Source organism: Pseudorca crassidens, chromosome 16 (assembly GCF_039906515.1).
Source record: "Pseudorca crassidens isolate mPseCra1 chromosome 16, mPseCra1.hap1, whole genome shotgun sequence".
Lineage (NCBI taxonomy): Eukaryota > Metazoa > Chordata > Mammalia > Artiodactyla > Delphinidae > Pseudorca > Pseudorca crassidens.
The window spans coordinates 31,441,059-31,455,309 of record NC_090311.1 but is presented as its reverse complement, the minus strand read 5'-3'; the positions used below and the strand labels follow the sequence as shown (position 1 = coordinate 31,455,309).

Below are 14,251 nucleotides of genomic sequence, written 5' to 3'. Positions count from 1 at the left end.
GACACTTAAGCCAAGCCTGAAGTACAAGAAGGAGCCAACCAAGTGAAGAAGGATGGGGATACCCTGGTTTCTCCTTTCTTCTGCTCTTCCTTCACCTGCCCAAGGACCATGAGTCTGATATTGCTGAGTTAGGCAGGACCTCGACCTGCTGTAGGGACTGAGGGCAGGCCTGTGTGCCTGGGCTGGGATGAGCAACCCCTGCTGAGGGGGTGCAGGGAAGGCTAGACATGGCTGCAGGGGTCAGATTCCATCAGGTCTGGAGGCTTTAGCAACAAGCCTGGATTTCATTCTATGTACCAAGGGAATCCAATAAGGTAAACATTGTGAGTGAATGTTCAATCAATCCTTACTATAGCTGGTACCTTCATTTTGGTTGTTTAACTCTGGGGACACAAGTCATTCCCTCCTCTTCAGGCTGATTTTATTTTGTGTTTGCTAGGTCCCCACCTTGTCTTCTTCCAGCCAGCTGAGCTCAGTTTTCTCGGTTGCCTGGGGGAGGTTGGTCCAGCGTCTTAACTTTGCTTCCGATGTGGCCCTGTGTGTGTGTGTGCCTCCAGCAGGGGGCGCAGCTGCAGTGCTTCTGAGGGATCAGTGCTGCTGGGCCCTGGAAGGCTCTCCATGCCTAGGTGACCCACAGTGAGGCCACCTCACTCCTTCTTTACAAAAATATTTTCTCTGCAGTTGAAACGGGAGGAACTTCCGTCTCCTGATACTCTGAATAAACCCCAGGTGATGTACACAGTGCAGAGCTGGGCTCAGGCTCAATTCTGGGCCCTGGACAGGAGTCCTGGGTTCTCATCCTACTGGGTCACTGAGTAATTGAGAGATGGTCGGCAAGTCATTTTCAGGCTCTTGGCCTCAGTTTCCTTATGGGGTATGTGGTTGTGTGGAGGCCCTCTTGGATCCCTTCCAGATATAAAGCTCACAGACTGGAGCAGCCTAACATTCTGCATGAATCTGATATGTGAGGAATAATCATTGTACAGAAAAGTTTTTAGGATGTCTTGTCTCTATAAGATTCAGGCCCAAAGAGAAGTGGCCCCTGGGGCCCTGTGGGTTGCAGAGCCATCTTGAAGAGGTTCACAATTAATTCTGACACACCACTCCAATGTCATCATGGTCAGGGAGAGCCCTCGCCATCTGTGGCCCCCAGAGTCCGTTCATATCTTCTTGGTCACAGCAAGCCCCTTGAGTTTTAAAAGTCTGCTTCTGAGATCTGAGAGACTGGGTTTGAATTTTGGAATTGCAAGTTACTTAAACTCTCCATGTCTTGGTTTCTTCACCTGTAAAATGGGCAGGGCTGATGTCCAAACTGTTTAAGAACAAATCCAGCCCAGGTACTGACCGTGACCTTAAGGAGTGTCCCGGAGACTCCCCGATGTGCCAAGCATTCACTCTCTAGTTTGTTTAGGGCTCCTGGCAGGGACCAAGCAGTGATGGGGCACTGCGGAATTCAGGGCAGAGGCATTTGCCAACTGAGGTGGAAATATTCAAGCATTTTAACGTCTGTTTTGGCTGTGCTGAGTACTCTGAATACCAGCAGAAAATGGGGATAAGAATGCCTACTCATAGGGCTGTCATGAGGATTACATGAGGGAATAAGTAGGAAGCTTCTAGCCTGGCACATGATGGTGCTTGCTCAAGTCAGCCGTTGTGAGGTTATTGCTGCCCTGCCTATAGGTGGCCCTTCCAGCCCAGCCATCTCCCCTCCGTGATGGGCAGCTGACCACCAGCGTGTCATTCAGAAACAAGTCTTTATAAAGGCCTCCCAGGGGCCCTGGTGGAAATGATACCCTTCTAGTCCCAGGAACAAATACTTACAAAGTCATCTGACCACTGCTCCTCTTCGTCAGCTGGCCTCTCTGAAATGGCATGTGGGAAGCAGAATGCACAAACATAAGTCTCAGCTGACCAGCTCCACCCTGTCCACAAGCACCCCGAACCTGCCTTCTCTGCCTTTGAGCCACCAGCTCCTATCTACTAGGCCTTGAACGGTTATTACAGTCATCTCATGTTCATTCCTTTCAAATCCTTTTTTTGTTTGTTTTTTTAAAGTCAGTTCTCAGAGGGAAGTTTATAGCTATACAAGCCTACCTCGAAACAAGAAAAATCTCAAATAAACAATTTAACCTTACACCTAAAGGAGCTAGAGAAAGAAGAACAAACAAAACCCAAAGTTAGCAGAAGGAAAGAAATCATAAAGATCAGAGCAGAAATAAATGAAATAGAAACAAAGAAAACAATAGCAAAGATCAATAAAACTAAAAGCTGGTTCTTTGAGGAGATAAACAAAATTGATAAACCATTAACCAGACTCATCAAGAAAAAAAGGGAGAAGACTCAAATCAATAAAATTAGAAATGAAAAAGGAGAAGTTACAACAGACACCGCAGAAATACAAAGCATCCTAAGAGACTACTACAAGCAACTCTATGCCAATCAAATGGACAACCTGGAAGAAATGGACAAATTCTTAGAAAGGTATAACCTCCCAAGACTGAACCAGGAAGAAATAGAAAATATGAACAGACCAATCACAAGTAATGAAATTGAAACTGTGATTAAAAGTCTTCCCACAAACAAAAGTACAGGACTGGATGGCTTCACAGGTGAATTCTATCAAACGTTTAGAAAAGAGCTAACACCCATCCTTCTCAAACTCTTCCAAAAAATTGCGGAGGAAGGAACACACCCAAACTCATTCTATGAAGCCACTATCACCCTGATACCAAAACCAGACAAAGATACTACAAAAAAAGAAAATTACAGACCAATATCACTGATGAACATAGATGCAAAAATCCTCAACAAAATACTAGCAAACAGAATCCAACAACACATTAAAAGGATCATACACCATGATCAAGTGGGATTTATCCCAGGGATGCAAGGATTCTTCAATATATGCAAATCAATCAATGTGATACACCATATTAACAAACTGAAGAATAAAAACCATATGATCATCTCAATAGATGCAGAAAAAGCTTTTGACAAAATTCAACACCCATTTATGATAAAAACTCTCCAGAAAGTGGGCATAGAGGGAACCTACTTCAACATAATAAAGGCCATATATGACAAACTCACAGCAAACATCATTCTCAATGGTGAAAAACTGAAAACATTTCCTCTAAGATCAGGAACCAGACAAGGATGTCCACTCTCACCACTATTATTCAACATAGTTTTGGAAGTCCTAGCCACGGCAATCAGAGAAGAAAACGAAATAAAAGGAATACAAATTGGAAAAGAAGAAGTAAAACTGTCATTGTTTGCAGATGACATGATACTCTACATAGACAATCCTAAAGATGCCACCAGAAAACTGCTAGAGCTAATCAATGAATTTGGTAAAGTGGCCTGATACAAAATTAATGCACAGAAATCTCTTGCATTCCTATACACTAATGATGAAAAATCTGAAAGAGAAATTAAGGAAACACTCCCATTTACCATTGCAACAAAAAGAATAAAATACCTAGGAATAAACCTACCTAGGGAGACAAAACACCTCTATGCAGAAAACTGTAAGACACTGATGAAAGAAATTAAAGATGATACCAACAGATGGAGAGATATACCATGTTCTTGGATTGGAAGAATCAATATTGTGAAAATGACTATACTACACAAAGCAATCTACAGATTCAATGCAATCCCTATCAAATTACCAATGGCATTTTTACAGAACTAGAACAAAAAATCTTAAAATTTGTATGGAGACACAAAAGATCCCAAATAGCCAAAGCAGTCTTGAGGGAAAAAAACGGAGCTGGAGGAATCAGACTCCTTTACTTCAGACTATACTACAAAGCTACAGTAATCAAGACAATATGGTAGTGGCACAAAAACAGAAATACAGATCAATGGAACAGGACAGAAAGCCCAGAGATAAACTCACACACCTATGGTCAACTAATCTGTGACAAAGGAGGCAAGGATATACAATGGAGAAAAGACAGTCTCTTCAATAAGTGGTGCTGGGAAAACTGGACAGCTACATGTAAAAGAATGAAATTAGAACACTCCCTAACACCATACACAAAAATAAACTCAAAATGGATTAAAGACCTAAATGTAAGATTGGACACTATAAAACTCTTAGAGGGAAACATAGGAAGAACACTCTTTGACATAAATCACAGCAAGATCTTTTTTGATCCACCTCCTAGAGTAATGGAAATAAAAACAAAAATAAACAAATGGGACCTAATTAAACTTAAAAGCTTTTGCACAACAAAGGAAACTATAAACAAGACGAAAAGACAACCCTCAGAATGGGAGAAAATATTTGGAAATGAATCAACAGACAAACGATTAGTCTCCAAAATATATAAACGGCTCATGCAGCTCAATATTAAAAAAACAAACAACCCAATCCAAAAACTGGCAGAAGACCTAAATAGACAGTTCTCCAAAGAAGACATACAGATTGCCAAGAAGCACATGAAAAGCTGCTCAACATCACTAATTATTAGAGAAATGCAAATCAGAACTACAATGAGGTATCACCTCACACCGGTTAGAATGGACATCATCAGAAAATCTACATACAACAAATGCTGAAGAGGGTGTGGAGAAAAGGGAACCCTCTTTCACATTTGGTGGGAATGTAAATTGATAGAGCCACTATGGAGAACAGTATGGAGGTTCCTTAAAGAACTAAAAATAGAATTACCATATGATCCAGCAATCCCACTACTGGGCATATACCCAGAGAAAACCATAATTCAAAAAGACACATGCAACCCAATGTTCATTGCAGCACTATCAACAATAGCCAGGTCATGGAAGCAACCTAAATGCCCATCGACAGACGAATGGATAAAGAAGATGTGGTACATATATACAATGGAATATTACTCGGCCATGAAAAGGAATGACATTGGGTCATTTGTTGAGACATGGATGGGTCTAGAGACTGTCATACAGAGTGAAGTAAGTCAGAAAGAGAAAAACAAGTATCATATATTAACGCATATATGTGGAACCTAGAAAATGGTACAGATGAACCAGTTTGCAGAGCAGAAATTGAGACACAGATGTAGAGAACAAACGTATGGACACCAAGGGGGGAAATTGGTGGGGGTGGTGTGGTGGTGTGATGAATTGGGAGATTGGAATTGACATGTATACACTGATGTATGTAAAATGGTTGACTAATAAGAAAAAGAATTTTGAAAAAAATAATATAAAATAAAATAAAGTCAGTTCTCAATGTGTTAAGAAAAGTCTCACTGGGGCAGAGAAATGGTGCATCTGACCCTTATATGTCTTTGTCAAGGGACATTTTTGGGACCTGGGAGTAGCAATCCATACTGTGCTGCTTCCAAGGATTTCTTTGAGTCAATATGTGGATGGTGTAATAGGAAGAGCACTGGACAGGGAGTCAGATAGACCTAAATTCTCATCCAGGATCTGTTTCTAACTAGTTGGAGAGTAGGCAAGAATATCTAATATCTCTCGGCCTCAATTTTCCAGATCTATAAAATAAAATCCCAGATCTCTAAAAGAGAGTAACTTCTATGATTCTCTGTGGCTCAAATGTTGACTTTCTTATAAAAAAAAATTTTTTCTGATGCTTTACTCCATGCCAGGCAATATTATCAGAGCTTTGTACTCACTTAGCTCTCTCAAAAATCTTATGAGGAAACTGAGGACTAGAGAAAATAGATCATTTGTCGAAGGTCATATAGTAAATGGTAAAACCAAGGGTTGAGCCCTGGAAGTTGATTGACTTCCAAGTGCATGCTCTGAACCCCAGCGTCATGCTGCCTCATTGTCCTTGGGCTCCAGGGTGCAGGCACTGTCTTAGGCTCCACAGGGTGTATAAAAATGGATGTGACAAGTCTTAAGTAGCTTATGATCTTGAAGAATAAAATAGGTCTGGATTATGACAGTCAAGGAGACTATTAGACCCCTTTCCCACCAAAACACGTTTAGAGTATGAGAAGCTTAGCGTCAATCCCATCACATAAACTGACCTCAGAGTCTAAATACAATTCACTCAATGAGACACAGGTTCAGATGGCAGAGTGGCTCTGATGACTGCACCATAAAGCATCCCATCTTCCCTCCCACCCCACTGAGCAGCCATGGCTAGAAGGCCTGGTGGATGGTCCCTGAATCCCCCAGAACCTCAGTGGAAGCTTTTCTTGCCATTTCTATCCCCTGCCACAGCAGACCACTGACTCCTGAACCAGGGGGAGTCCACAGAGGCACAAGGAAAAGAATTATGGAGCTGAAGCACGGCCAGAAGCAAGTCTTTGGATCAAGGTGGCCAGGTTTTAAGCAGTGGCATCAACAGCGCCCTCTCTCAGGAGAAACGTGATAGAGGCTCTAAGAAGGAGCTTCATTCTACACGTCAAACGTGAGTAAAACCTTGACATTAACAGAAAATAATTCTTATGAAATTATTTTCTGGGTTGACTTATACCAAATTATAGTGTATTCTCATCATTAGGTTTGCCAAGAAACTCTAGAAGAAGAGGTGAACAAGTCCTCTTCCCAATATGCCAATAATGGAACAGTGGGGGAAGAAATTTCTAATATCTTAAGTTTGGGGATAACTGAAGGTCAAAACGTAAGGCAGCAAGATGTTTTTGTTTCAATCATTTACAATAGAAACCTTTATAAAATGCTTTTATAAGGTACACTTCCCTGCCTTGCTTCACTCCTGTTCTCAGTCAGGCAGGGTCCACTTTCTGATTAGCTACTGGTGAAAGCAGTTACAGCCATCGTCTAACTAGTTTTCCTGTCTCCACTATCCTTCCTCTTCAATTCATCCTTCCGACCGTTTCTGGCTATTTTCTTAAAATAAAGGTTGGATCATGCTGTTCCTTTCCTCAAGAATCATCAGTGGCTCCCTATGGAATAAAGTCAAGCTTCTGTATCAACACATTCAAACGCCTGAACCTGCTGTCCCTCCATCGGCTCCTCTTGCAGCCGGATCGTCCTTGTTCACGTCTAGTAATAACAGACGGCTGGTTCCTCCAGCCTGCACTTTTGATAGTTCTCTGCTCTGCTAGCGCCGCTCCCCCAGCCCATCTTCCTTCTTCCATGGAAATCCCTGTCATCCCTCCTCCATAAGGTCTCTCCCAGTCCCTCTGCTCATAACCCATCAACGTCTTCCTCTGAGCCCTCGTAGATGCTGCTGGCCCCTTGTAGCATGTACTTCATTCTGCCCTGTGCTATGACTAAGTTGTTTGTGTCTCTCTGTACCGAAAAGCAAGACCTATTTAATTTATCTTTGGGTCTGGATGGCATTTTGCATTTGTAGTTCTGCATTAATAAAAGCATAAACTGATAAATGTGTTGAATGGGTGACAATGAGGAAAATAATAATAGATTCCATCATTGAATACCTCCTATGTGCTGGGTGCTAGGGGAAGTGTTATAAGTGTATTTCTTCATTTATCCTCAAAGCAGTACTGTGTGGTAGGTGCCATTATTATCTCTGTTTTACAATCGAGGAAACTGGGGCTAAGGCACATGTGTCTGAGGCACATGGCTGGTGAGTATGGGGGCTGGATTGGAGGCCAGGCTGTGTTGGCTCCTGCAGCTGAAATCTCATGTGAGCCACCTGGCCCTCCACTGAGCATTCAGATAAAACCAAGGAGAAACAGAAAGCTCTGCTTCTATGGTGGGCATTTACCCAGCAATCCCTGTCTAAGTATCTTTCTTTGCCCTGAGGTCTCCCCGCTTTATCATTGCTCCGATCTCCTCCCTGAATGTTATCAGTGGTGGGAGGAGAAGGTGGACCTCCTGGGGACATGACAACAGCCCCTGGCTGTCAGGGCCCTAGGGTACAAGGAGAGAGGCCTTGTTCAGTTCTGACCTCTCAGGGGCTTGCAGAGTGACGAGTGGGGCTTCTGCAGTGACCCCAGAAGACTCTGGGGGCACCACGACTGATCTCCCCTCCCCACCCTCCCTCTCCAGCCAGACCTTAGACTCAAAGATAGAGGAGGCTGTTCAACTCTGAAAGTTCAACAAGCAGGTGTTAATGTCAGAGGCTCTGGGGCTTTCAGAATAGTAAATAAGAAATGCCCCAGAAAAGTGTAGCCATCCCAGCTTGGGTCAAAGGGAGGAAAAATGGAAGCCTGGGGTGGGTCTTCTTTTTAGTGGCTGCAGTAACCTTGGACAGGTTACTTAATGTTCCTGAAACACATTTTCCTCATTTGTGAAACTGAGATAGTCATTTCTATATAATGTGCTAATGGAGATTAAATGAGCTAATGTCTGTAAAGAGCTTAGCATAATGCCCAGGACAGAGTAAACACCCAATATGTTTTGGATATCTTCCTTTCCCACAACAATGCCAGCTGCACAGGAGTAATACAGTTTGCTCAGTGGACCGTGAGCTCCCTGTGAGCAATGTTCCCTCCTCAGAGACCAAGTAGGGTTGTGAGGTCTGAAGTGAAAGCAACAGGCTGCACGCTGGCCTGACCTGCATCTGTAGGAGGTCCAGGCCTCCATTCTTTGTATAATTCAAGCTTTGTCCTTACACACTCCACTAGAGGGACCGTGGTTACTCTTTTGCTGACCTCTGGGGGGCGCTGGCTCTTTCTAGCCTCTGCTCGCTGAAGGTCAGCATCACCAAGGTCAACACACTCTCCAACTTGGCTTAAAGGGTTTGGGAAGCCATTTGCTTCCGGAACTGGAAAGAGGACATAATTCCAGCATCCAGCTGAAACAGGTGGGGCTGTTTCAGAAGCCTTGGGTGGATCAAATCTGCACAGCCCTCCAGGGAGCACTCGATAGGCTTCCTGGGCTCAGGAGGTCTGGTGGGCTAAGGTCTCCAAGCACTGGGGCCTCCAAGATCCTTGAAGATGCTATAGGTTCAGGAGGAACTGTCAGGGTTGGTTTCTGAGGCCCCAGGCTTGCAGCTGCGCAGGGACCCCAAGGCTCAGGGAAAGTAGCTGGAAATGCTCCTGGGACATGAGTTGGGGGGGGGCAGGGATTGGCAAAGGGGGTACTAACTGCAGGTGATGATGGTGGTTTTGCCAAAAGGACCTTTTCCAGGGATTGAGTGTAAGAGCAGGGAGATTAAGCAAGGCCGTACTGGTCTGGTGAAACAATAGGATGAATTTTAGAGATTCTGGAACTTCAACAGATTTGTCTTTCAGTTCAGGAGAATCAATATAAGAACAGAGTTGGTGGTTTGTAGCAGGGTTTGTCAAATTTAATGTACATTCAAATCCTCTGGAGTTCTTAAAATGCAAATTCTGATCCAGTAGTTCTAGGGTGGAGCAGAGATTTTGCATTTCTAACAAGCTCCCAGGTGATGATTTTGCTGCCAGGCTAGGAATTACACGTTGAGTAGCAAAGACTTAGAAGACATGACTGGGCCAGGTTTCTGTGTTCCAAGAGAGATTAAGTACAAATGTACTGATATCAAGACTATTTGGGGGGTTTCAGGGAAGAGAGCAGGTGTCTGAGGTCAAGAAAGGCAACTTCTGAGCATCAAGGAGATTGGAAGAGGCAAAGTTCTAAAGCCAGGGAAGGTTAGGAGAGACTTGCTTCATCACTGGGCCCTGGGCTCCCAGGACTTGTGTTTCTGCCAGAGTGTTGAGTATTTGCTTTGGCGGGAACCTAACAGGTCTTCTGGTTCAGCCCTGCATGATCTAGAAAAGGAGAAAAGAGCGAGTTGTCCAAAGTTACACAGCCATTTAGTGGCTAGGCATTGAAGGACCTTGTATGCAGGCTCGGTAGTTTGCAGTTCTTCTTGTTGATGATGGAGAGCCATGAAAATATTTAAGCAAAGGTATTTCAGAACAGTTCTCTGGTGGAGGTTGAGAGGACCCCGTGGAATTAGGAATTCAGGAGACTACTTAGAGGCTTTTGTTCTAGGACAAGCAAGAGATGACCAGGGTCTGAGCTGTAGCCATATACATAGAGAGGGACAAAAATATTTGAGAGACACTTAAAAGAGAGAATTAATAAGTTTTAGAGATTAATTTTTTTTTGTAGAGTTTGAAGGAAGAGGAGGAATCAAGGATGATCTCCAGTGTGTGTGGGTTAGGCCAAAGGGTGAATAAATCATGAATCTCCCTGTCTTCCGCCCAAGTAAAAAGTAGAGGAAAGGAAGGGGCCTGGGTGAGGGCATGAGCAAGGAGACAGTTGAGTATGAGGAGGCCAGACATCCATCCTGAAGTCAGATAGATCGAATTGCCTCTGAGCACCTAATGTTTGTATCCAGCATCTCCAGTGCTGCTGGGTCATCTACAAAGTGACAAACGTTCCTCCTAATTCCCCAGGATCCAAATTGAATGTCACCGTCTCAGAGAGACCTTCCCTGACTGCTTACATTGTTCCCTTACCCCATACTGATTCCCTATCACTGCATCTGCCATGTTCCTTCACAGCAGTTACCATGTTTGGTAATTTGTATTTACCTGTTTATGTTCTGATTTATTATGTGACTCCCCACTAGTCATTAGGCATTTTAAGGTTGAAGACTATATTTTGTTCCTTATTATATATCTAGCACAGTGAGTGTCAAACAGGACACTCATGTAATATTTGTTGAGTGAATCAAAGACTGTGTGGTATGGCTGAAGCACCTGGAGATGTTTATTCTAGAGAAGAAGCCATTCGAAGGACCTCACTTCTTAATTCTATCCTTGAAGTTTCACAGAACAACTCTGTTTCCCCTTTTTTTAATATTTAAAAACTTGCACTATGTGGCCACCCGGAGAGACTTAGGAAGCCACAGGAAATGGATCACATCTTCATCACTCCAGGGTTGTCTCTCCATGACTGGACAAGACAGGCTTGGGAGGTCATCACAGGAGGTGTCCAAGTGGAAAGCGGGCCTTGTGTGTGGTGCATGGGGGGGGGGTATCTTTAAGCACTGGATTGGATGTTAGATTATATGACCTCTGGGGTCCCTGTAAAACCTGAGACTCCATGATTCCATATTTTCCGATCAAACCTTTGGGTACCTAACAGGTTCAGTCTGCTTTGATTTCTTTTCTTTTTTAGAACTTGGAGGGAAAATGTATTTGTTCTCTTTAACTTTTCTTTTTTTTCTGGCTGTACCGCTCGGCTGGTGGGGTATTAGTTCCCCAACCAGGGATTGAACCCGGGCCCTCCGCCAGGAAATTCCCTCGTTTGCTTTTGATTAAGTAGATTTTAGACAAGATTGGGTGTGTTCAGGGTGGTATGGCCATAGACAAATCAGGTAGATTTTAAAAGTCAGGACGGGGTGTTGATTCTTTAGCTCCAAATTGCAAAGGAATCCCCTAATCAACTGTCTAGGCTTGCTGACTGATTGGCAATGTGAGGTCAATAAATACTGTGTGACCTAGTGAGTTCTGGAAAGTGACCAATGGGTCAGGCACCAGACTTGGTATGCTGGTCAGCATTTCTGAATGTGATAAGATTTCATCAGTGCCCAAGGGGAACTCAACTACCTGATTTAATGCTATCTTGATCAGTGGCAGAAAAAAATAAAATAAAATAGTAATCATCCTTTAAGGGTGTGATTTGGTTTTAGCTGTTGCCCTATAGAGGAAGAGTCTTCATCAATGTCTGTAGCCTTGTGGTTTTCACTGAGGGCTGTATAGATCTGTCCATATCCAGGACATTTTTATATTTAAGCCAGTAGAAAGAGATTTTAGACTTATCCTCCCAATGCATCTGTTCTAGAAAAGGCAAGTGTGGTGGATGGTTTACTTAGCTTACTGCTGCCATAAACACTACCAACCTCAAGACTAACTCCTCTTCCCTGACGAAGTTGATCTTAGGTGGAATGGGGTTGCAGGGCTAAAACTTGGAGAGCACTGAGTAACTACGTGCTATCAGTAATTTATTCCATACCCCTCCCCCCACCTCACTGACCTTCAAATATCTTTTTAACAATTCTTTGTCTAGGAAGCCTTCCATTCCCCACTTCCTGCACATTCTCCACCTCAGATTAGATTAGGTACTGTTGCTATGTACTTCCATAGAACTTTGCGCTTCCCCATCACGCTGAATTGTAATTGCTTTTAATATCATTTATCTTCCCTTCTAGACTATAAATTCTGTGAATATGGAGATTATATCTATTTTATTTTCACTGTATTTCTACTAAAGCCTTGTATGTGCCTGGCACATGGAAGTTGCTTAGTACATATTTGATAAATAGGTGAGTGGATGTATGTATGTATGGATGGATGGATGGATGGATGGATGGATTGAAGGATTACTACCTCCCCGCTACAGTCAAATGCCTAATAGATTTGGTCATTCTTAAAATTAGGATGGGCTCCTTTTGTTTTCAAATGAGGAGAACAGTGTTCCCTTTTCAAGAAGTAACTGTGAACATTAGAGTAGTCAAGAGTCCAAGTATCTTAGAAATAACTCTTACCTGAGGCATAGTCCCTTCGCGGAACACTTGGAGGTGCTTTGACTTTCAGCCTGTAAATAACAAATTAGACAACTGGTCAGTGAGTAGGACAACTGTTGTCAAGGTCCATGATATAAGCATGTTTACAGATAATGGATAGATAACTAATAGAATAATAGCTTCTTTTGGACTCATCACATTGAAAGGCTAAACGTACTGTAAACATAGCGAAGCCATTAGTGAGCGGTTTCCCACCTCTCCCCATCTCCCCGGTGTGGCTGTGACTCGACAAAAGTGAAGTTGGGAGGTGAAAGGGCTCCGAGAGGCCAGAATACATGTAAGTGCTGAGCTCAGAGGTCCAAGGAAGGTAAATATTGATTGGTTGATAGGAAGGGAAGAGAAGATGAACTCTATTTTAACAAATAATTTAATAAACGCTTTAAATAATAGTAAAAAAGTTAGCTATAATCAACAGTTTAGCTGTAGGTGGGACTGAAATTATTTTTGTACTATTGAAAAAATGCCAAATAAGTGAGCAGTGAGTGTCTCCAGGTTGGGGATTGTGATATTTAGATTAGAAGTTGAACTGTTTCAAGCACTCTCAAAACTGCTATCTTTATGCACATATAAAATGTTCTGAATATGCACAATGCTTCCCCACTCATTAAAAGGAGAAAACTAAAATTACATTTCAAAAACGTATCCCAGTTTTTAGGCTTTTTACAAGTTCTGACAACACTTTCTCTTTCATTATTTGAAATGTGTAAGGTTTATAGTAAATTATTATTTTTAATAATAGTTACCCATTTTATTTAAGAATGATTTGCTTAGTGAAATTTAAAATATATATAAATAAACCTATATAAAACTCAGTAGCCTTCATATACTAAAATATCACATCTCTTTATATAAGCAGTGTATAAGGTAACCATTACATACAAAACATATTTCATTTTGGGGGGAAAAAAGCGGTACAGAAAATCACGTTTGATTACAAAAAACAAGCCTTATAAACCAGAACTGTAATGTTGCAAAACTAACAATATTTATATTTGCCTAGAAATTCTGCGTTTTGTTTCACCAAAGGCTCTCCTGTTTGTTATTTCATTTAATTCTCAGCAAGCCAGCAGGGTGAGCTGGAAAGACATTGTCATTAGACCTATGATGAGGTCCAGAGAGAGATTGTCCAAGGTGATGAAGGGAAGAAAAACAAAAACAAAAGTGTATCTGGTGTGAGATCTGTTCATGGAACATTAAGATTTCAAAAAACACAAACCAACTATTACTTTTTATTGCCTTCCTTTCAAAAAAGAAAAGAAAGGGTATTTTAATACCCCCAAATGTGTGAAGGTCATCATCTCAGAATAAATGACAGATTCAAGAGATTACCGTTGTTCACTGAACACCGACCAGGAATAAGAGGTGTGGTTTGGGCCTCACTGAGCAGCCAGCAGCTGCATGCCAACCCCCAATACTTCAAGGTCCTTATTTTCTCATTTGACCATGAACCAGTGACAACTCTGTTCTGCTCTTCTGTTAGGAAACCAGTGTACTCAACTGTGCTTCCTCCTTTCAAGGTGGCACCTGTTACTTGGTTACGAGTGAGAGCTTAACTTCGGGGCACTTAGACCCAAAGGGCCATTGACTTCACCCAGGGTAATGACTGTGGCAGCCATATTTCCCAAGCTGAGAAGAAAACATGGTTTGTCAAGTAAAAGTGCATTTAGGGACAATGGGCAGAATGACGTAGAAATTATATGGAAAACTTTGAGCTCCATGGCTTCTGTTAAGTATGACTGGCCATGGAATAAAGAGACATTTTATACAAAGACTTCATAGTATTGAGAGAATTGGTGTATTGTAAAATTGGCAACTGTGGGATAATTAATCTAGAATTGCTAGTAATTGAAACAATGA

General features: G+C 42.3%; 1 protein-coding gene across 2 annotated transcripts in view; it reads right to left on the bottom strand.

Annotated features, from left to right (window-relative positions):
- BLNK (B cell linker) overlaps positions 1 to 14,251 on the bottom strand; it is a 75,396-nt gene that overhangs the window by 36,010 nt on the left and 25,135 nt on the right. For both annotated transcript variants that reach the window (XM_067709874.1, XM_067709875.1), the window contains exons 3-4: positions 12,356 to 12,405; positions 1,822 to 1,862 (exon numbers count right to left, since the gene is read on the bottom strand). In XM_067709874.1, coding sequence (XP_067565975.1) covers positions 1,822 to 1,862; positions 12,356 to 12,405 — 91 coding nt within the window. The remainder of the gene's footprint in view (positions 1 to 1,821; positions 1,863 to 12,355; positions 12,406 to 14,251) is intronic.